General features: G+C 39.2%; 1 protein-coding gene across 2 annotated transcripts in view; it reads right to left on the reverse strand.

Moving 5' to 3' along the window:
- Window positions 1-24,435, reverse strand: part of FOCAD (focadhesin) — a 287,833-nt gene that overhangs the window by 220,199 nt on the left and 43,199 nt on the right. For both annotated transcript variants that reach the window (XM_081103496.1, XM_081103497.1), the window contains exon 5: window positions 11,857-11,961. In XM_081103496.1, the coding sequence (XP_080959622.1) occupies window positions 11,857-11,961 (105 nt within the window). The remainder of the gene's footprint in view (window positions 1-11,856; window positions 11,962-24,435) is intronic.

Below are 24,435 nucleotides of genomic sequence, written 5' to 3' on the forward strand. Positions count from 1 at the left end.
CCCTGTAAAAGCAGAAGCAGTGAGTGATGATGGCTCTCAGCTATTAATAATTCTATGCCAAGCTTAAATGGCTCTAAGAACAATGTCTATTAAAATCTGAGACCTCAAAAAAGAGGTCTCCTATTTTTATCTCATCATCTTATATTTTTTATTTCAGAGAGAAGTGCTGTGTCCAGAAAGAGCCCACAGAAATTTTTAAATCAGAATTTTCTAACTCTTGAGACATCCAATAGATTCTGCTTTCTTCTTAGAAGAGAAAGACATTGTTTCTAAAGATCAAAATCAATACAAACCAGGCAACCAGGTCACCCTTCATTGGCCTTTAGTGCCTCTAATCTCTCCCTCACTGTGCATTGTTGAGGGTTTTTTTTCCTACCATAGAGCAACCGATGTGTTGCACGTTCTTCGGCACTTCCCTATTTCATAATTTGTAAATGTTTTAATTGCTATTTGAAATAAAGTATTTACCATAGTACCTAGCACACAGAATAGTCCACAAATGGGGTGCTATTAGATTGTCATGCAGGTAGGTTTGTATCTTAAACTAGAGCATAGGCAGCCTGAAAGCTGGATCTATGTCTTATGTTTTTTGTTTCTCTTTCAGTGCCAAAGGCACATCTAGAATAAATGTAACACACACACACACACACACACACACACACACACTTCCCCCAAATAACCTTTTAAACTCTTTGACTGGATCAGTTTCATAGTCCAGAAGCTCAAAGGAGAAAAGCACAAGAAGCAGACAGAATTTGGTACCTGATACTTCAAAATATTTTCAAGGACACACATTAATATGTGCATCTTAACAGAACGGAGTGGGGGGGGGGGGGCTCAATTCCTGGTTCCACTAGACCAGCACAGAGGCAATGGTAAACTAAGGCATGTAACTAGATTCATCTTTCCGAGTGTAAGTACATCCATCCTAACAGAAAAGGAGTAAAAAAAAAAATTAGTCTTGTGGTAGGCAAATCAAAAAGTTATTTGTAACCTTTAGGTCACCTCAACCTTTCTGCTCCATCTCTGAATGGAGGAAAGCCAGGATTTGATTTACATCATAAATTCCACGACAGACAGGGATCGCCTTTCTGTGTGAGGAAACAATGCCTACAGTCACGGGCATTGTCATGTACGCAGCTGTGACCTGGCGCTTTCAGAAGCATAGCGCAGCACTTACTACATCAAACATGCATTTTAAAAGCATTTCTCTACCTGCTCTGAATTTTTATTTGAAAGCACTGGTTAGAAGCCAAGAAGGAATTTTTTTTTTTTAAAAAAAAAAAAAAGCTCTGCAGATTTTAAGTTTAAAAATGAATACTAAAAATTATGGTTAAAATTCCAAAATGAATATTACTCTAAAAAAGAAAATTAAATAATAATTGTGAATTGTTATATATCCTATAGTGTTTTAGGATGAAAGCATTTTATCCCGTCCACACAAGCTCCCCCAAAAAGGAAGACTTGGAGCAAAAATTATTTTGAATTTGACAAATTATTTTTGACCGATAAGGCCAACAGGGAGACTATAACATTTCTTTGAAAATATATATACTTCATATTACAATGATTCCGCCCTCACACCATCTTTTATAGGATCCCTATTTTGAGAGGCAGGGATTTGTTTAAATAAAATTTATTGCAGTGACATTGGTTAATAAAATTATATAGGCTTCAAGTGTGAAATCCTATGCTACACCATCTGTATAGAGGCAGGGATTTAATGCAAAGGTGTCTGCTAGTGTCACAAGTGTAGCACTAGTTTAGATGCAGGTGATGGCTGGAGAGAAACATACAAACATTGAGTTAGGGATCCAAAGATTGTATTATTAAATTACATGCCACGACTGCCAAAAATAAAAATAAACTAGAGATAAGATAAATAGGCTAATAAGGCAAACATTATAACATCTTATGGTCTTAAAGACGTTTATCAGCAAATTACCATACTAATTTTAAATTAAAAATCCACCTTTAGAAGAACTTATAAAGTGTTTTCTAGTGGCAATTACTAACTAGAAGATTGTACAATGTGTGCAGCTTACTCTTTAGGTCTGATTCTAAATCCCAGGTATAAAGCCCAGATAATTAGAATCATAAACTGTGAACAACGACTCTCCAGGGTGGGAAAGAGAAAAGAGTAAATAAAAACATAAGCAAAACATGCCGTTCAAAAGAAAGAACCAAACTGCAAAGAGGCAGATGGCCCTTGGAAAGTATTACTGCTCTACTTCCCCGCTTGTGCATACATGCATGTACATTTTCTAGGGAAAAATACCAAAGTTTTGTGAGATTATCAAGGAAGGTCCTGACCCACCTCCAAAAAAAATGTATCTGTTAAACTAAGCATATCTAAGGTAACTGCTGCAGTTCACTTGTTAAACAAACACTTCCAAAAAAACTATAAAGCAAGCACCATTTCCCCTTAACAAAATAATAAGTTATATACAATGTGTTCTGCCCAGAGACCATGGCACCTTAAGTATTAAAGTTTCTGTAATTTCAGCAAAATATATTAATGTATTCTACTGGCTCTAATCCCTTATGGAAGCTTGATTACATAGTACAAATGATTAAATGATGGTGTCATGCTTACTTTATGCTAAATAAAACCAAACATCTACATCTCAGGGGATCCCTTTAGATAATATATTCAATTATTGAAATTATCACTGCCTGAAAAAGCGAAATGCTTACCTTGACAACAAAACCATATGATAATAGCTGATAGTCCAGTGGTTCTCAACCTTGGCTGCACATTAGAATCACCTGGGAATCTTGTTAAAATCCTGATTTCTGGGCCTCATCCTCCGGAAATTCTGTTTCTTTGTTACTAATGATGAGGCCCAGAAATCAGGATTTTAACAAGATTCCCAGGTGATTCTAATGTGCAGCCAAGGTTGAGAACCACTGTGATAGTCGCTATTTTAGAGCTGCAAGACTCTAAGCAACCTCATTAAGATAGTAAAAGTAATAAGGAAATCTGCATAGAAATGAAAAACAATAACTATTCTTAAAGACGAAGAGGTTTCTTTTCAGTAACTTATAAAAAGTAGTTTGCCTTCAGAAATAAATGTAAAAGGCAAAACACTAAAAATTCATTGGTAGACATGCAAAAATATTACAGAATAAATAAAATGTGGTAGTTCGTGCAATGTAATATTATTTAGCCATAAAAAAGAATGAAGTACTAATCATGCTACAACACAGATAACCCTTAAAGATTATGCTAAGTGGAAGAAGCCAGTCATTAAAGGCCACATATTATATGATTCTATTTATATGAAAGGTCCAGAACAGACAAATCCACAGATAAAAGTCATGTTTTCTAGGGGCTGGGCATATGCAGTATGGGGAATGGCTGACTGATAATGGGCATGGTGCTTCCTTGGGGGGAGGGTGAAAATATTCTGGAATCAGATAGCAATAATAGTTAAACAACTTTGTGGATATAATAAAAACCATTCAACTGAACACTTTAAAAGGATGACTTTTATGGTATATTAAATTATATCTCAATAAAAAAAGACATTAAAGAATATTTCTAACTTAGACACATACTGTTTTCAATTTAGTTAACTTCTTGATTTAAAAATAAAAAGTCATATGTACCATGTGAAGTATACATAATCATAACTTGGATTTCCCTTATAAAGAAAATAAATTCAAATCAGAACCTCATTTATTGCCTCAATATCCGTGTTGAGAGCTTAATTATGTTCATTTTAAAGATGAAGATGTGGAAGAAAAGGAAGTTAAGGGTGTTTTTTTCTCTATATTATAAAAGGCCAGTGGCTGTAATGACCAAACGACTGGTCACCAGGAGGTACATAGATGGGTCTCGCAGTGCGGCAGGTCTGGGGTCCTGCGGGATTTCGTGCACTGGGCCTCTAGTGTAATTATAAAATATCATGGCATTAACTGGTATATGAATGATTTGTCCATTGATTCCCAAGCCTAATTCTACATCAGAATCCCTTGGAACTTTTTAAAAATATACAAATTCTAGATATTCACACTGGCTCCCGCCCGAGATTTGTAAATGAGAATCTACAGAGGTAGAGCTTTAGAATCTACACATTAAGTGGATTTCCAGGGATCCCTATCATTTCTACTCCTAAAATTTATCTCCATCTCCACTGTCACCATTAAGTGTGAAGGGACTGGTGGAGTTGGGAAATCATCATACTGAAATCATCACAGAGAAGATTGGTGGGGGGGGCTTGTGAGCTTAATGAGAACCAGGATATTTGCATGGTCTCAAAGTGCCTCACAGATTAGTTATTAGTGACAAGAGGAGAAAGGTAATTATACAATAGAGGAACCAGATACCACCTTGAATGGGTGATCAAAATTAAAATCCCAGTGAAGGCGAGATTTTCTAGGGAAAATCTCACTGTTGTTTAACCAGTGAGGACCTCAGTGCCTGCAGATGTAATAGCCTGAGAAGCATCACTTTCATGGTATTCAAAATTGTCAATGTCACAAAAGAGGATGAGAAACAGTTCTAGATTTTAAAAGATTAAATAGAGACCTGGAGGGTGGTGCAATTTGTTGAAAGGTCATTCGATTCCTGGCCAGGGAATATACCTAGGTTGCAGGTTTGATCCCTGGAATGCATGCAGCAGGCAATGGGTCAATGTCCCTCTCTCACATCACATCTCCATCTCCCCCCCTCTCCTACCGAACTTCCCCTCCCTTCCCCTATCGAGCCCCTCCCCCTATTGCATCCCCTCTCTCACATCGCCCCTCCCTAAAAAAAAAAAAGTAAAATCAATAAACACATCCTCAGATGGAGAGTTTTAAAAAAACAACTAAAAAGATATGACAACTAAAGACAACATGTGATCCTACACTAGATCCAAAAGGGGGTATAAAAGGACAAAGGACAAAATTGGCATATAGACGGTATTCTGAAGCATTGTATCAACATTAAATTTTCTCAATTTGATAACTGTACTCTGGTAATATAGGAGAATAACTTTGTTCTTAGGAAACACATACTATTGAATACAGTATATGCAATCTACTCAAATATTCCGAGTTTGTTTTTTCTTTAATCCTCACCCAAGGATATGTTTATAGATTTTAGAGAGAGATGAAGGGGGAAGAGGGAGAGAAAGAGAAGCATCGATGTGAGAGAGAAACATTGATTGGTTGCCTCCTGTATGCACCCCAACCAAGGGCACAATCTAGGAATATGCCCTGACTGGGAATTGAACCCACACATTTTGGTCTACTCCTAGGACGATGCTCCAATCAACTAAGCCACCCTGCCAGGGCATGTTCGGGGGGGGGGGGGGGGGAGGTTTGAAGGGGAGGGTCTGTGTGTGTGTGTATTTACTTATATAGGAAGAATGATAAAGCAGATGTGGCAAAGTGTAAAAGGAACTGATGAATCTGGGCAAATGGTATATGAGTATTTTGCTCTGTTCTTGCAACTTTTCAAGACCTTCAGACTATTATTTTAAAATAATAAGCTAAAAAGAAAAATCTTCAGTGAATTTCCATTACTCTCACCCCTCGCCCTCCCACCCCCCACTACTCTTTAAATAAAACCCAAAGTCCTTGCCAGGGTCTCATTATATTCTAGGCCACACCCACCTCTCCAGAGCCTCTGGCTAGGCCTCTCCCTCCCTTGAGCACCAAGTTCCAGCCACTCTGCCTCCGGTTAACTCCTCTGGTGCACCCAAGCTGTCCGCCCAGCAGCACCTAAGCACATGCTTTTCCCTATAACCGCAATGCTCTTCCTGTGCTCTTTGCATGGCAGACTCAAAATGGACAGAGGTCTTTCCAAATGGATAGAAGAGAAAATGCCAAGAAAAGTTTAATAAGAAAAAGCTAGTTATCAGAATTAAACTGGGCTATGTTTTGATATCAACAATCACAAATTGGTTTTAGTGCTTTGTGTATTTATCTTGAGAATTTCTCTTGTTTTTCTCTTTTCACCCTAAGGGATAAATGCATTTGCCTTAAGAGATAAGTGGAAAAAAATCAATATGAATTACAAAGTACCTTAGCCTTTAGGAAACACATCTTTAAGTTCTTAAAATCAACTCTCCATCTAAATAAACTACACAGTCTTGCACAAAGGGATGAACAAATACACATATCGAGTGCATAACTTTAGTTTACTCAGGGTATAACTATCCATTACTATTGGCCTAATCACCCATTTCAGAGCATTCTATCTGCCAACAACATTTAATATCCCCTTATTTCAGAAGCACAGCTTGATGAGGATCAGACCAAACCTTTCCACAAATAACATTTGGTATTTGTGCATGTCAGCCACTGTCTGGCACATCCGAAAGATGCACAAATTCTGGAACAAGCAGTTACTGCTCATGAATTCACAGCTATTTCCTCACTTCAGCTGAGGGAAGCAAGATCTTAAGGAGGCTGCCATAATATGAATATGCAGAGGAAAAATAAAAAGCAGAAGCACATGATAAAATTTCAGGGTGAAAAATAGCACATTACAAAGCAAATGAGAAAATGAGCCTCTAATAATTTATAAATAATAAAAATTTAGTTTAGTTCTTCTTCCTTGCAACCAAACACCGGCCGCATATCAGTTCTCTGCTGCACGCCCTGCTGGTCAATATTCATGAGCGCTTAATGGCTTAGTTAAATGCACCCGTGTTACAGGAAAGTGGAGTTCAGGCTAGCCAACAAAATTCAGCCCAAGCGGAAGTGGAAGAAGGAAAATAAGCCTGAACTAAAGGATGTCTTAGAAGTGATTTTTTTAAAAAAGTAATTAGTATAAAAATTGTTCACAGCTAGAAAAGGCTTCTAAAATTTTTAAAAACAGTCAAGTGCCTAAACCAGAGGTCACAAACTTACTGCCTGTGAACAGATGTGTTTTGTCTGCCTACCCTGTATTTTTTTAAAAAATATTTTTATTGATTTCAGAGAGGAAGGGAGAGAGAGAGAAACATTAATGATGAGAGAGCATCACTAACTGGCTACCTTCACACTGGGGATGGAGCCTGTAATGCAGGCATGTTCCCTAAGAATTGAACCTTGACCTCCTGGTTCATAGGTTGAGACCCTACCACTGAGCAACACTGGCCGGGCCTACCCTGTACTTTTAAAAATCTAAATTGTTTCCCAACATTTACAAGTCAGGAGATTCATATACAATGTAATTAATCCTGAAAGAGATCCGATGGCCTGGCAAAGATGAACCCCCATTTCCTCACTGCAACAACTGGGCAGCAGTTCTCAACCCTCCCAGTGCATCAGAAACCACCTGGGAAGCTCTGAAAAATTACCAACGCTGACACTCGTCCATTCCAGGAAGAGCCCAGCATCTGTCAGAGGGCTCGGATGTGCTCCAGGGTTGAGACTCAGGGGCCTAGGATTTTATGTTTGGCATATGCTCCTCATGTAACCACAGTAGTCAAATGTACTGTATGTTCTTCCAGTTACCCTCATCCTAAAAGGCACTGGAGGTCGAAATCCTACTTAAATATCCCCCATGTAAACTTGTTTAAGCCACACAACTAAAGAAGGGTCCACTTAGGCAACATGAATTTTATTAGCTACACACATGCTAATCTAGGGTATCTATAGGATGGTCAGTAGACCACCTGTACATCCAAATCTCTTATTAAAATGCAGGTTTGCAGGCATGTCCCAGACACACATATCAAACACTCGAGAATGAGCTGCTTCTGCACTGTAAACACGAAAAGCCAGTGGTGGTTCCAGGAAGGTGCTGAGGGCTCTCTTCACCTCCTGCTCCTGCAACCCTCCACCTGACCAGGAAGAACCTGCTGTGTCAGAGCCACGGCAGTATTTCATTGAACAGAGCAATGGGATTTAAATCGCTTAACATTCTCTCACGGGTGTGTGCACTTGGCTTGCTCTCACTGGATTGCTTTTCCTTTAGAAAAGTATTTGATTCTGCTCTTGGCCTCTCTATTGTCCATAATGGACATGATATAATGAACCTGGGGCCTTGGGGCTTAGGAACATTACGGACTTTTTGCCTCCCAAATAAGAAACAGAGGCAGGGCGACACAAACCCTCAAGAACTACTTCCTAGTCTACCCCAAAGGGTTCCTTGCAGCTCATATGTGGCACCATTAAGCTCCCAGGAGCTCAAGCAGTATTTCTCAAGTGTGATCCACAAGCAACCTATATCCGTACCACTGACCAGCCAGACAAACACACTGATGCTGAATCTCACACCAAACCTACTGGATGAACAAGAATCTCTGGCAAGTGTTCTTGAGAAGCTGTACTTTTAACAGGCTCCCTAGATGATTCTTATGCACAGAAGTTTGAGAACCACTGATGTCCAGGTTCAACCAAGAGAAGGCCCCCTCCAGAGCTCCTCCAGGAGAGACCCAGGAACCAACAAGGCCCAGGTGACGAGAATGCATGTTAAAGGGTGGCTAGCATTCCATCCTGTACGCACCGTGAACCAGAATCACCTGGGCAATTCAGCACAGACTCGAATGACCACATACTTGGTTTTACTACAACTCAAGTTAGCTCTTAAGACAAAAAGAAGTGAGAAATACTTAAACCCCAAATGTTTACTAGCAGAGTCCTTCATACCATTAAGAACAGATTAGTTTCATGCCCAGAAAGCTTCCAATGGTTTCATATTACTTCCATTTTAAATGAATCCTACAGCATAAGCAGGGAACACCTCTGAGCTTCTCATATCCTTTCTATGCTTTCAAACACAGCGCATCAGTTGCCTCTCCAAGGCTGGGTGATACTGCTAACCAGCATGTGGCAAAGAGGCTCTAAAGCAGCGTGGCAAGTTCATGCCGGACTCGGGTAATCACCGCTCTCTCGAGGGGAATGTGCTCCTCAGGCTCACCTCTCCTCCGTTTCTGCCATCCACAATCCCCGCTGGAGGAACGTAGAGCTCTTGTCACTCGATTACACTCTGCTGATTTATAGTGCCAAGCAGCCGTTCACATAAGGGCTCTCCATAAACATTACTGGATTATGCCAACTCAGGTGATTGATTCCGGACCTCTTAATGTGCCACCAATCTAAAAACAAAGCTTTCAGCTCCTCAAACCAGGCTCCCTATCCACGCCTCGCACCTACTCTCTTATGAAAACAAGGCTGCAGTTAGAAGAACTAACTACCGGAGAATATAAATTATAAGTAAACACGGGAAACATTACAGATGACTGAAGGTCGAACACTCACAGCGAGGACAATCGGGATAACAAAGAGAGTGACTCCACTTCTGCATGAGAGAAAATTTCCCTTTACCATCACCTACACAAGGGCTTCTTAAACTTTAAGGTGCCTCTACATTACCTGAAAAATCATACCAGCAGGCAGACTCAGGTCCAGATAGTCCACGCTCCTGCACTCCCAACAAGCCTTGAGGTTCTGTGGATGCTGCCCGTAGCTCTGCTACTTATAGTGGGTGGGGAATCAGCAGCACCTGGGAGCCTATCATAGAAGAATCTGGAGCCCACTCTAGCCCTAAGGAAAGAATGTGCCGTTCAACAAGGCCCCAGGTGACCAGAATGCACGTAAGGAGTGGCTAGCATACCATCTTGTACTCACTGTGAATCAGAACCACCTGGGCCTTTTTAAAACTCCAAATGCCTGCGCCGTATGGCAGAGATTTTGATTCATTTGGGGTATTTGATTTTTGATAGGTTCCACACCCAGATGGTTTTAAAGAGCAACCAGGGTTGAGAGCCATTAAATTAAATGGGTGGAGGGAAATATGGAGTGACAGCTAATGGTGAGGTATTTTTTTAATGTGTTTTTATTGATTTTAGAGAGAGAGAAACATGGATGAGAGAGAGACCATCAGTCGGCTGCCTCCTGAATGCCCCTTACTGGGGATCGAGCCCAAAACCTGGTCATGTGCCTTCATCAGGAATCGAACCTGCGACTTTTGGGTACATGGAACGATACTCAACCAACTGAGCCATACCAGCCAGTGCTTCATTTTTGGATTGATGAAGATGTCCTAGAATTGATTATGGTGATGGTTGCATACTTCTATCAATATATTAAAAACCATGAGAATTATATGCTTTAAATGGGTCATTTGTGTCATGAAACTGTTATATAAAAATATAAGTGAAAAACTTCAATAGCTTTCCTATCTTAAAATAAATAACCCTCAGTGAACAATAATGAAATGAAATCATTTTCTATCCTGAAACTCTGGCCCAAGAGATTGAACTTCTTTTGAAACAGAGAAAAAACACAGATGTTCATATGACTCATCTAGAAATATTAAGATCTGCTCATCTACTCCTTAGGTTCAATTCTGATCAAGGTAATGGGTAAAGGACAAACCTGAAATAAAAACCTGTGCCTCAGGAGGCACCGCTGTTAAAAAGAGAGAAGCATATTTATCAATTTGGAAAGTTTACTCTGCACACCCCGTTTCCACAGTATTTTCAAAGAGCAAATAATTTTATTTTTGCTTCTTCTATTTAAAATCAAATTACTGAGTTAACAAACAAGTTAAGGAATTTACTAATTCATTGTACTGCATCCTTCCAACTTTTCCATATGTTTGAAGACATCAAAAACATGCTAAGAAAAAAAATATGTAAAATGCAAATCTGACCTTGTTTAAAAAAATTGGCTTTAAAAAATTCTCAATGTACTCATAAAAAATAAAAGAGATCGTAAATAGCACTAAAACTTCAGGAACGATCATTGTAACGAGACACTGTTGACTCAAGCCTCAAAAGGAAAGCACTGTAAATCTACGTGAATAGGCAGCACTCAACATTTCAGAGACTCTCAGAGCTTCTGATAGCTGGTGTCAAATGCTCAAAACTGCAGGTGCTGTGTGCTCCAGCCAATGAGGATTCACAAGGATCTGATTTACTTTCTTTCCTTTTTTCTTCCCAAATATCTGGGTATGTTTATATGATTTGGGGGGGGGGGCAACAAATATGTTTTAAATATCTGAATAGTTAAGTTGGAGATCTTTTTAAGTTTCTATCTGGATGTTAGACATCAGAGACAGTCCTCATTTGCTTCCAAAAAACTCAATATTTAGGAGGACTCCAAGCCTCCCATACCTCTGCTCTGCAGCCTTGTAATACAAGGATCGACAGTAATACAATGGAATGACAGTAGCTAAGATACAATGAAAATTGTGTGAGCCTTAGAGGAAAGTGTGCAAGGCCTCCTGATGGTTTAAATCTACTAGGATGATCAATCAACCAAGAGAAATCCATTCAAAACGTACTGCAGTCCTTCTCATCAGATCCCCACAATCATTATCTGTGTCACAGAGCCAGTTGATTTACTTGCCCTATTGAATTGCCATAGCCCATGCGAACCATTTTCCACCGTGAACCAGTCCCCTTGTTTATGGTCCCAGGTTCTCATTCTTTAGAAGCAGGCACACTCTGGATGCATCACTACACAGAGTTCCTTGGACAATACACATTGGTTACATGGCATCCGCCGGGGTCCTCTGCTCACTAAGTGGGAGTTCCTCTCTCAAGAAATGGCTTTCTAGGACCTCCAAGGCACCTTCACAAATAAGCCTGATGCCATCCTTTGTCCACACTCCCCCATAAAATCCAATGCATTTCACTGTCATTGCTGCGGTGTGGTTTTTCTTTTTAAAATAATTCGATAGATTACATTCTATAGATGACAAAAAAAACGCAAATCAATGCTCGCAACTACCGACCCTGCCCTGGGTAATAACCCCTTGCTAGTCGCCTATTCGTCTTCATGGTGAGGAAGTTCACCCTCCTGCTGTAAGTACATTTGCTCAAGCTCTGAAATAACTGTTCTTAACGGATTAGCATGTCCCAGTTCATAAGCTCACAATTCACACAATAAAAAATATGTTTTTTAAAGACAGGGAAAAAGGCTTACCTAATAGAATATAGATCCTGAATATGCTTCTCCCCAGCTTGTCCTTCCTTAACAGCTTGCATTTGTAATAATTTCATGATAGCTTTTATCAAGCCATGTGTATTCCTATATAAAGAAATGTTACAATATGTTAAATGTTATAGACATAAAGCAAATATTCTAATGAGGGGCTTAATTCTACCACTTTTAAATAATTGAACACTTGCCACCCAGTGAATGGTAGCCACCCAGCTCGTTCTACATCACAGCCAAGAAGAGGCCTATAAGCAGACAGCTCCCATAAAGGAGAAGTAGAGCCGAAAAAATCAGACCACCAACTTACCAATAGCCTAACTCACACTTGGGGTAAAACCAATCAGGAAAAAAACAAACATTAGCCCACATAATAGCAGGCAGTGACCACATCAGTTCCCCATACTGAATAATCAAGCCCTTCATTTATAAATATTAGCAGACCATGAATTATTATTCCAGACAATGAATAATCAGATACATGAAATGAATCTGGTGGGCCAGGAGACTAATTAGAACAAATAAGCACCATTAAAACAAAGCTAATGGGAGCAGGGAATAGAACTTTAACTTTTTCCTTATTCCTGTATGAGAATAATATATCAAAAAGAAGACCTATGATTACTTTTTTAAATTATGAAATGGGATTTTTTTCCAGCTTTAGCTTTATTGAAATACAATTGACAAATACAACTATAATATATTTAAAGTGCACAATGGGATATATGTACTGTACTAGTACACTGTGAAATGATGGCCATAATCAAATTAATTAATGCATCATGACCTCACGTGGCCACTTTTTATTTTATTTTTTACTGCAGTAGCCAATACTGCAGTGATGTCAATAAAGTACGACTTTTGCCTCTTCCTCCAGCTGTGCCCTCTACCCAGCCGAGGGACGGGCAGATGGGGAAGCAGGTGGAGGAGAGCAAAGGAGCAGTAGTGGTCCTTCCCTCATTGCAGTTTCCCAGTCAATCAACATTCTCTCAATTTGTGATAATACTTATTTCTAGTTTTTTATTGATTTTACATTTAAGTTAATCCTTTTGGAATATATTTAAGTACTATACAGTTAAATAATTGTCCTGATATCATTTATTGATTTTTTTTTGGGGGGGGGGGGAGGGTGAGAATGCTTAAGATTTACTCTCTTAGCATATTCCAAGTATACAATACCACATTGTTAGCTGTAGTCAACAAGCTGTTCGGTAGATCCTCGGAACTTATTCATCTTGAAACTGGAAGTTTGTGCCCTTTGGCCAACCTCTTTCCATTTTGTCTACCCTCCCACCCAGCCCTTGGCAACCACCAATGTACTCTTAGTTTCTATGAGTTCAACCTTCTTCTTAATTTTTTAGATTCCACATGTAAGTGACACCATATTTTTTTGTCTTTCTTTGTCTGGCTTGTTTCACTTAGCTTAATGCCCTCCAGATTCAGCCATGTACCCATGTTGTCACAAATTACCCTACCCTTTTTATGTAAGTGATTATATTTCAGTCATGGTTTTTAATACTTCAGCGCATTTATTGTAAGCTACATATTCTCCTAAGTGCTTACCATGTAATAAATTGTCATTTGCTATCCAAAATAATAGTAGGTTACAAATCACTGTTAACCTTATTTTGGGGCTAGGACAGCCGTGGGCAAACTACGGCCCGCGGGCCACATCCGGCCCGTTCGGCTGTTCTATCCGGCCCGCGGAGCCGAAAGAGCGGAGGGTTCTCTTGCTCTCCCCTCCGCTAATTCACCAGCAGCAGTGTTAACATGTATTAGTTCACACAAACACTCCATCCATGCTTTTGTTCCGGCCCTCTGGTCCAGTTTAAGAACCCATTGTGGCCCTCAAGTCAAAAAGTTTGCCCACCCCTGGGCTAGGACAAGGACTTGGGCTAAATTGATATTAGTTGGTGCGATTATGTGAGGTGTGACTGAATGGACTCTTTTATGGCATTTAGAGTTTTCAAACTGTACTGGCCAATACAGTGGCCAATAGCCATAGTTGGCAACTGAGCATTTATAATGCAATGAATCCAAATTGAGATGTACTGTAAGTATAAAATACACGCTGGATTTAAAAGACTTAGGAGATATAAAAAGAATGTAAAATATCATGTATAATGTTTTATATTGATTACATATTGAAATAATATTTATGATATGTGGAGTAACAAACAATACATTATTAAAATTAAAATCCCCTGTCTCTTGTTACTTTTTAATGTGGCTACTAGAACATTTTAATTATATATGCAGCTTGCCCTTGTGGCTCACATTATATTTATACTTCCCAGCTCACCTGGAGATATTAACATGGTTTAGTTCCTAGGAAGGTTCTTTGGGGAGCACTGAGGATTCCCTTGCAGCCCAAGCATTTCCCACAATCTTTACCACAGCACGTTTTGTCTTGCATGTGGATCTTCTTATGACCGTGCAATGTAGGGTCATGAGTGAATCTTTTGTGAAAGATATCACACGTGTGTGGTTTCTCTCCTGTGTGGATTCTCTGGTGAACACAAAGTTCTCACCACCACGTTCACATGAAGCCTTTCCCCTAAGATCCTCTCTCCCACATGTGCTCTCTGATGGATGTCAAACTGAGAGTTAGGTTTCCTCACATACAATACCTTGGTATTGTGTCAATTCCATGGTACTTTATGTTACCTCAAAATACGGCCAGTTAGTCCCACTGTCACTCAATAAAAGTTAAGAAGTATTATTATTATTTTTTATTTTTTTAAGATATATTTTATTGATTTTTTTACAGAGAGGAAGGGAGAGGGATAGAGAGTTAGAAACATCGATGAGAGAGAAACATCGATCAGCTGCCTCCAGCACACCCCCCACTGGGGATGTGCCTGCAACCAAGGTACATGCCCTTGACCGGAATCGAACCTGGGACCCTTGAGTCCGCAGGCCGACGCTCTATCCACTGAGCCAAACCGGTCAGGGCAAGAAGTATTATTTTTAAGAGACTGGAGAGAACTGGAGCTATCTGAGGAAGAGCTGACTGCACGGCATCTCTGTGAGCCCTCCTGGGAACAGAGGCGTTGCCTTCTTTCCTTCCTTTGGGATTGTTCACATTCTTCTGACGACCGTCTCTACTGATACTCTGAGTTTCTAGAATCCTCCTCCTCTAAGCTTAGGAAAGATATCTCAACATCCAAACTTTTAGAGTAAATTCCTTCTTCATACCACTCACTTTTACAGAGTCAAATACATTCTATATCTGAGGATCCTGGACTTTAAGGAATGCTACCTTCCCGCATATCCTCCAGCTCTTTACAACCCTTCACACACTCTTTGACAAAGACCTGGAGATCTTTCCGCATGGAAATCGTAATTGTTCTGTAACCAATTTATTAAGAAGCTACTCCTGGGAATGAATGTCTGGACTCAGTCACAGAGGGTGGAGCTGATAGAGGCTCCTGGGAGTTTCAGGGCAGTGTGACTCCTCCAAATATATACATTTGCTAACTCACCAGACATCAGGGTTGCAGCTAGCTTTTTGAAAGGTAGTTCTTGAGATAATACCAACCCCTGTGGCTCTGACCCAGGCCTGTGCCTAGATGTTGTACAAGACCATGAAATCTAAGGTCTGTAGCTGTATTTAGCAGATAAATTTCCATTGTCAGGTGTGAGTGAGCAGTTCCCAGATTGCAGTATCTGACTGAGACCTGTCACAGAGGCCGACACTGGTTTGCGTTGGTCAGAGGGTCATTACATGTTCAGAAGCGTCCTTGTCTTCGAGCCTTCAATGTTCATGCAGTTGGAAATCAGCTCTAATGTCTGGTTAAGCTCAAATGACTGCATCTATATGGAGAAAGTCCACGCTGCACCAAGTAACCACATGAGGCCACTTCTCCTGGGTCTAATGATTAGCTTAAACATTATTCATTTTAGATGATCAGTGTTAATTAAATTTATGACTGAATTTCTTCCAAGGAATATAAATTTATTAAATGCAGGATTCCTTGGAGATATTATGGTTCGGTTCCAGACCACCATATTAAAGTGAGTATCACAATAAAGTGGGTCATAATCTTTTTGCTGGTGGAGGGGCTTGTCATCAATTTCATATTTGTGAAGCACAATAAAATGAAGTATGCCTGTAATCTTTTTTTGTACATGAAACTGTATTGGTTTTCCTTTCCTAATGATTTGTCACATGACAAGAGTTTTAGAGAGACAGATAACAGACTTATGATTTTAACCAACATGGACCACCTACCTCTTTATGAAAATAGTAGAATCCCAGAGAAAAGTACAACATATCATATTTGCATTGAATTCCAGGGAGTTCACAGAACCACTGAGGTTAACAATGGACTTCAGATTTTTAACCTTTAAGTTAGGTCTTGCTTGGTCTTATTTATGAATCTAGATTTTACTGTGTGAATAACTGAGATCTTACTGTATTTTAAGTAAGAGTTAGCATGAATAGATTACGATTTTTGAAAGATACAGTGTCAATCAAATCACATATAGAACTATTCAAATAGTAACACATTTGCCTTAAATTCAATTGAATAACTATTTAAATTATTTAAATATTTTAAGTGGGTTGAGAGGGATGACTTCAGATTTTTTTTAAATTGCTTTCAGAGAGGAAGGGAAAGGGAGAAACAGAAACATCAATGATGAAAAAGAATTATTGATCTACTGCCTTTTGCATGCCCCCTAATAGGGACCGAGACCACAACCAGGAATCAAAACCTGACCTCCTGGTTCATAGGTCAATGCTTAATCACTGAGCCACACTGGCCAGGCAATCTTTATGTAAATCCTTGCTTTAATTCTAATTAGCTAGGTAATATTGGGCAAACCACTTAACATCTAGGATGATAACAAGCTCAGCTCTTGTTTTGTATTTTTGTTGTTGTTGTTAATCCTCCCCCAAGGATATTTTTCCCATGGCACAATTTTGTAAATAACTAAAAGTGAAATGTACACTTTTAAAGGGTAATTGTATACTACATGAATTATATCTTCATTAAGCTTTTATACTTTTAAAGATAAAGCATAAGAAATAATTGACGAGATAGATGTAGAGTACAAAAAACTTAGGTCAAAGTGAATACCAGAAAAACCTACAGTCAAGTCTTTAGCATTTTTCAAATGTGGCTATAAAGATTAAAGTAATTGTTAAGAGAGAACTGGTAGGAAAATGTGAAAAAGAATCCCCAAGGTAGGAAAATGTGAAAAAGAACCCCCAAGGGGAAAAAGGGGGACATATGTAATACTTTCAACAATAAAGAATTTTTTTTTTAAAAAAAGAACTCCCCAAGAAAGACAATCTGTAACTAAAATTCCCAGATACTTTTAACAAAGTTGGTAAGAAGGGTTTCCAGGGGGAGAGAAAACAAAATTAAAATCAGAGACAGTCTGAGAGAAATTATTTATAACATATATGATAGAGAAAATATTAAGATCCATAAGACAAGAAAAGCAACAAAATAAGACAAATCATATATTAGAAACATGAGCAGAAATTATAGATATGCAAATCACAGACGAATAAAATTCATAATATCCAGTGTTGAGTGAATAAAGAAATAAGCACTTTTGTGTTAAGTATATATTGATTATGCTTTTATGGAGAGCAATTTGGCAGTATCCATAAAAACTTTTAATATATATACCCTTTTTCTCATAAATTCCACTTCTAAGAACCCCTCCTAATAAAATACTCTTATATACCCCTAAAAAAAAAAAGGTATTATACTATATTTGTTACCTTTTTCTTAAAAATAAAAAATACATGTTTATTAACAGTTAAAATAGGACACATCCATATTATAGAACACCATGTGACCATTAACAAGGATGCTGCTTCATATGTAACTGTGCAACTACGATTATGTGAATTTCTGTCTCTAAACCAAAAGCGTCCTGAGTGTAATGACTATGTCTGCTTTCCCCACCATGATATATCACAGTACCTCACACAGGTATACAGGAAACAGTTAATAAGTATGTTTAACTAACGGAGGGGTAGATGAAAGACTGCAAAGGCACTGTCTTGCTTGGCTACAGAGATGAACTCTAAAGGTAATCTCTAGTTGTAAAATGACATGATTTTACATATGTACATTAAAATTATAGTATCTAATAGCTTTGATATTAAAATTCGTTAGTTTATTACTAACGAAACAAATATAAATGGTATTATTAGTTGTGGTTATGGGCCTCTCATTTTAGAAACTGCACATCTAGCAAATGAGGGCACTGTAAATACTAGGAAAATAAAATTAATATAAAGTGCTTTTATATTATTAAGCAATGAAATAACCCTGTTGGGGGTAGAGAGGCAAGTGTTTTTTCTTAGAGTTTGTTTTGTGGGGGTTTTTTTATACGTCTTACTTATCTCATGTACTTACAACAGTAAAATCAACTTAAAACTCCTGATAAAATAAGTAAAAGATAAATATTTAGCATGGTTAATAGAGATTTAACTGCTCTGGTGAAGACTGCCCAGCCTGCTGCTAAATTCGCCAAACTGAAAATTAGCTCCTAAATGGCTCCTGTGACTAAAGGTCAGAGCGGCCGCAATAAGTCCCTTTCGGAAAACGCTATTTTCTTTTACGCCCTGCCCTCTTAAATCATTTGTTACATGTGAAAATTATTAAATAGCAGTAGGACTTTTTAAGCTTTACTTAGATTTCTCTCTTGCAACCTCCTTCTCTCTCTCAAGCTGCTTCTAAAGTGTGGGTTCAAAACAAACTCACTCAAAACTGTGAAAAGTCTCAAAAAAATCATTAAAATAGAGAAAAGAGGACTAAAATACATAAATTATGTTTAAATTCATGAGCTCATTATTATCTATCTATATATACAAGGCTAATATGCAAAGTGTCCCCTCAGGAGTTCGACTGGGAGTTCAATCACTCGCTATGATGTGCACTGACCACCAGGGGGCGGCATAGAACATAGTGGGTGACCAGCGGTGGTGCATGGGTGCTGAGAGACTGAGGGAAGGAGGAGGTGGAGGGAAGGAAGAAGTGGGGAGGCGGGGAAGCAAGGAACCTGATCAGCCCTGATTGCTGGCCAGGCCTAGGGACCCTACCCATGCACGAATTTGGTGCACTGGGACTCTAGTCCTTTATAAAATGAAATCTAATTGGTCAACACTGAAGGATAAAAACTGATTATTTTGAAGTTTAGTAAATAAAGAGAAAAATATATATAGCCTGCCTTTCCTATACAAAGTGTGCTAAAAAGTAACCAAATAGTAGGTATGGGTAAGGTTCTCTTTAAAGCAGTAGTTCATGTAATAAGTGAACAAAAACTATAGAATTAGAATTTCACCATTTTGAATCTCCTGATGAATTAATAGATCAAGACACGGAGCATCAACAGCTAACAATCAGATATTATGTGCCTCCTGGCAGAAGAACACATTACCACCTCCAAAGAAGTCTTCCCTCTCCAACACCCGCCCCCAACAACAACAAAAATTTACTTTCCATATCATCAAATTTCTAGAAGCAAATTTTCAGTGCACTGGAAATACAGAGAAATAAGTTAAAGTACATGGAGATACAACCAGCAAAATCCACTGGTTTCCAAGATATGTGGTGGAAATCACTGCAAACCACCAAGTTTCTTCAGCAAATTGTAAGAAAAAGAGAGATAGAGACAGAGGGAGATAGATGTGAGGGAGAGATCCCTATAGATTAAAAGAGATGTAAAAGATATAACAACCAATTCTTACTTAGATGTTCATGCAAACAAATTGTTAAAAAAAAGATTGAGGTAATTAGGAAACTGAAGACTGACTGGACATTTAAAAAAAATATACACGAGCCCTAGGCAGTTTGGCTTAGTGGATAGAGCGTCAGCCTGCGGACTGAAGGGTCCAGGGTTCTATTCCAGTAAAGGGCACATGCCTGCGTTGTGGGCTCGATCCCCAGTAGGGGGCGTGCGGGAGGCAGCCAATCAATGATTCTCTCTCATCATTGATATTTCTATCTCTCTCTCCCTCTCCCCGTCTCTGAAATCAATAATATATATATATAAATTATACACGAGCACACCTATATATGAAGGTATAATAACGCCATTACTATTATGTGTTTTAAAAAGAGATAAACACTTAAATCTCTATAGAATAAGTCAGACAATGTCTAGGGCTTTCTCTAAAAGAATATGGCCAGGATGGAAGTAAATGGGGTTATGGAGGAAGCAGGACTGGCCATGGGTTAACAGTTGTTGGGCTAAATGACAGAAACAGGAGGGTTCATAATACTATTCTAGTTACTTCGAAATTATCTATAAAAGGTTTTAGAAGTCATAGGAGGAGTTCCTCTTTGTAACACTCATTTCTTCCAAAATTTTCCTAGTCATTTTGTGTGTGTCACACTCCAAGCTACTATGTCCTTCCTTTATCTCCCTTCCCCTGAGAACCACGGCAGTAACCACTATCATTATTACTGTTTGGAGAGATGATTTGCAGTTTCAAAAAAATATTCCAGAGGATGATGGTGGTGGTGGTGGTGGTGATGGTGTCATTTTGCCATCACACTGAAACAAGTGTGTTACCTCTGACAATGAATCTATGTCCACTCAATCTCCCCTCCCTTTATCCCTGTCAGAACAAAGCAGATCAAATATTAGTCATTCATACTTAAGCACAATTATGTTCCAGAGCTAGAGCTGAGCTGAGAGGCTGAGAGATACCTATTTCCAAATTCCTGGCTTTCTCACAAGTTCAACCCCAGTGCAGAAGACTCCTCGGGAATAGTGTTCTAGTCTCCTTTCTGTTTGGGAATGACCACATCTTTCCTATTTATATGGTTACTATACACAAAGGGCCCTAGCACACATATGTTCACACAATAAAGACACACCCTGTAGAAGGTAAATTATTTCCCCCAAAAGGATACGTCATAGTCCTAGCTCCTGGTACCTGTGAATGCGACTTCACTTGGAAATAGCGTCTTTGCCAATATAATTAAGGATCTCAAGATGAGCTCATCCTGGATGAACCTTAAATCCAATGCGAAAGAATAGAAATTTGAGATACAAAGATGCACAAAGAAGGTCATGAAAAGACAGAAGCAAAGATTGGCGTTATGCAGCCACAAGCCAAGGAGCACCCCAGGTTGTGGCAGCCTCAAGAACAGTGGTTCTCAGCCTTCCTAATGCCGTGACTCTTTAATACAGTTCCTCATGTTGTGGTGACCCCCAACCATAAAATTATTTTCGATGCTACTTCATAACTGTAATTTTTCTACTGTTATGAATCATAATGTAAATATCTGATATGCAGGATGTATTTTCATTGTTACAAACTGAACATAAAGCATAGTGATTAATCACAAAAATAATATGTAATTATATATGTGTTTTCCGATAGTCTTAGGCGACCCCTGTGAAAGGATCGTTCGACCTTCAAAGGGGTCGCGACCCACAGTTTGAGAACCGTTGCTCAAGCACGAGGAGAGAGATGTGGGGCAGATTCTTGCAGCCAGAAAGAACCAATCCTGCTAACATCTTGGTTTTGGACTCCTGGACTCCAGAATTGTGAAATAATCCATTTCTGTTGTTTTAAGCTACCAAGTCTATGGCCACTGGTTACAGCAGCCCTAGGAACTAATACACAGCCCCTGGCAGAGTTGACTGGGCCAAGAGCAAACATCTCACACACGCTGGGTCCTAGCCTGGCAATTCTTTCATTGTGACCAAGAAATTCCAACCTCAGCTGGGCTGTCTCTTACACAAGAGATGTAACCCAGGTCCTCGCCGGGTGGCTCAGATAGTGAGAGCATCATACTGTACACCAAAAGGTGGCAGGTTTGATTCCAGGTCAGAAAACATACTTAGGTTGCGGGTTTGATCCCAGGTCAGGGCACACACAGGAGCCAACCAATTGATGTTTTTCTCTCACATCAATGTTTCTCTCTCTTTCTCCCTTCCTCTCTCTAAAAATCAATTTAAAAATATCCTTGGGTGAGGATTTAAAAAAAGAGAGATATTAACCCAGGAGCAGGCGGTGGCCTGTGGAGAAGCAGAGGAAGTCAGCTGCAATAGAGAAGAAACACACAGCCTGTATCCAGTTCGTTTCCGAGGCCCCGGTGCATCCTTGTTCTTGGTTCCTATGGGATACCTCTTTACCAAAAAATTAAAAATCACCCTTCTTTGCTCAAACTAGTTCAAGTGGGTTTCTGTAAGTTGTTACCCAGAGTCCCAACGCCCTCAGGAACCTGCTGCCAAAGGCCTTCAGCTGCCACACGTCCTTCCTTGTGTTGAGGGGGGAGAAGGAGGGAGATATCAAAAAAAGCTAATTGACTCAAGAGCCCTCTAAGGGAGAGCAGAGAAAACGTCAGGCCCGAGCTACCAGCACAGGGGCAAGAGACAATGCAAAACGGAACCTCAATTTTCACCACGCATATGAGCCAAGACCCAGATCTTATCATGAGAGGGAGTGTGGGTCAATAATGATATTGACTATTCTAAAAAAAATAAAAAAAAATAAAAAACAGAAATGAGAAAAATTTTGGTCAAGTTACACAAACTATGCCAACTAAAACCACCCAGGAAAATTGCTTTTCACTAGATAAATGTAGCATAACTGTTATTGTGTATAGGAATAACATATATCAGGTTTCCTTTGTTTGGGGTTCAAATGATAACAATATAATCACTGCTCTTGTATTTCGGTCTCCTGTTGAAAAGATTACAAATAATTCCTGGTTCTTGGCTTTCGAGACATTCCAAAGGTGAGGTACAAGGAAGTGCCATACTAATTTTTTGGCCGGAGATGAGAATAACAGGGTTGAAGAGAATGACACAAATATCCCCAAAAAGGACATCCCCTGGGTATCATGGAACAAATGGTCAAATATAGCCAAGTCCCTTTTTTAACTGCAAAGGATAACTGGTCAGCCTTAAGCAGAGTAAGTCACCAGCAAATTAGATAATGGTACACACTAGATTAAAGAATAAAGCATTTTCTGACTTTATTAGAAAAATTATGTGGGAAAAGAGAACCAGGAAGAAAGAGAGGAAATTTAAAACAAAAGGAAACCAAAAAAAAGGGGGGGAGGAACAGTTCTGAGGAAACCGTGCTTGAATAAATGACAAAAAATAATGCTTCTTTTAAAAAAATCTAACCGATTGTGCTCTGAGTTGTGCTTGGGAAAGTTCTGTACCCTCATTTGTCTTCTAAGTACCAGACAACAGTCTGATTTCTTCTGAAGCATTTTTCCATTATAAAAGTCACATGTTCAGCAGTTCCTTTCCTTAAATCACCTAGAAAACATCTTAGCAGAGACACGTGACTGGAAGATTTTGTGACAAACAAAGCCTTCAACCAGATCAACTAACTTAAAAAAGAAGTAGGGCAGAATGTCCTAGACAAGGAAAGTGGCTGGAATTACTTTTCTGGTTATGAGCTGCAATTTAGGAGAGGTTCTGGGATTTTGGAGAAAGAAAAAGCATTGGGAAGAAAGGAAAAGAGGACATCTGGGAACAAGCTAAACAACTTAAAGGAATGTTTAAAAGAAAAGGTAAAAAACCAGACACTATCAATTAATTCCGTCACTCTCAAGTAGGAGTTAAATGAGCGATGACACCAATGTAGACTTGAGCCCTGAAACCATCTCAATTCATGACCAACACCCTGACAGCCCCAGCGGCAGATGAGAGCATGCTAACTCTTCCTGAGAGGACACCTTAGAGGAAAAAGGCATCCTTCCTTGGCTCTTCTCCTGCCAAATAAAGAGAAGGAAGCTAATAGTACAGAAAAGCCTCGGGAATACAAGGCACAGCCCTGGATGGGGTGGCTCAGTTGGCTGGGTGTCGTCCCATGCACGAAAAGGTTACCAGTTTGATTCCTGATCAGCGCGCATGCCCAGGTTACAGGCTCAGACCCTGGTAGGAGGTGTGCAGGAGGCAGCCGATGGATGTTTCTCGTTCTCTCTCCCTCTCCCTTCCTCTATCTCTAAAAATCAATAAAAATATTTTTTAAAAGAATACAAGATATAAATGCAGTATCTCCTTAGTTGCTGGCCATTTCCTACATAATAACAAAGCCATTAGGTGTCCCAAGAAACAGGGTCATCAATACAAGAGAACACTCTGAGCGAGAATTTTCTCACAAATTACCCTAAATCTTAATTCCAAATAGTTTTCAGAATCATTTTGTTTTTAACCAAATTGGACCTTCATCCACCCATGATCAAGAACTCAGTGAGTCCAACAGCTTTAGTGAGGACACACTAAGGGCATTTGTAATACCCTCTGCAAAATTTCATTTAAAAGTAGACTTCAGGAACCTCAGAAAATAGACTTTTATCTCTCACACCTTAATACACTTTATTTTCCCAAATACGTAAATTGCAGTTCTTTTCTCTGTTTGAAAGTGCAAAAGGCACACAAATCAAGTGCTCGCCTAGTTTATCTAGAGCATAACTGTTCTACCAAACACATTTTTAAAAGAAGGTGGGGGGAGAGGTTGGGGAAGCAGTTAAACTGAAATTACAGGCTGTCACGACATCTCAATATCGAAAACTGAATACCTGGTTCCACAGGACAGTACGGTTTTTATTCACAGTCCCGTTA

Source organism: Myotis nattereri (genome assembly GCF_964212035.1).
Source record: "Myotis nattereri genome assembly, chromosome: 12".
NCBI lineage: Eukaryota > Metazoa > Chordata > Mammalia > Chiroptera > Vespertilionidae > Myotis > Myotis nattereri.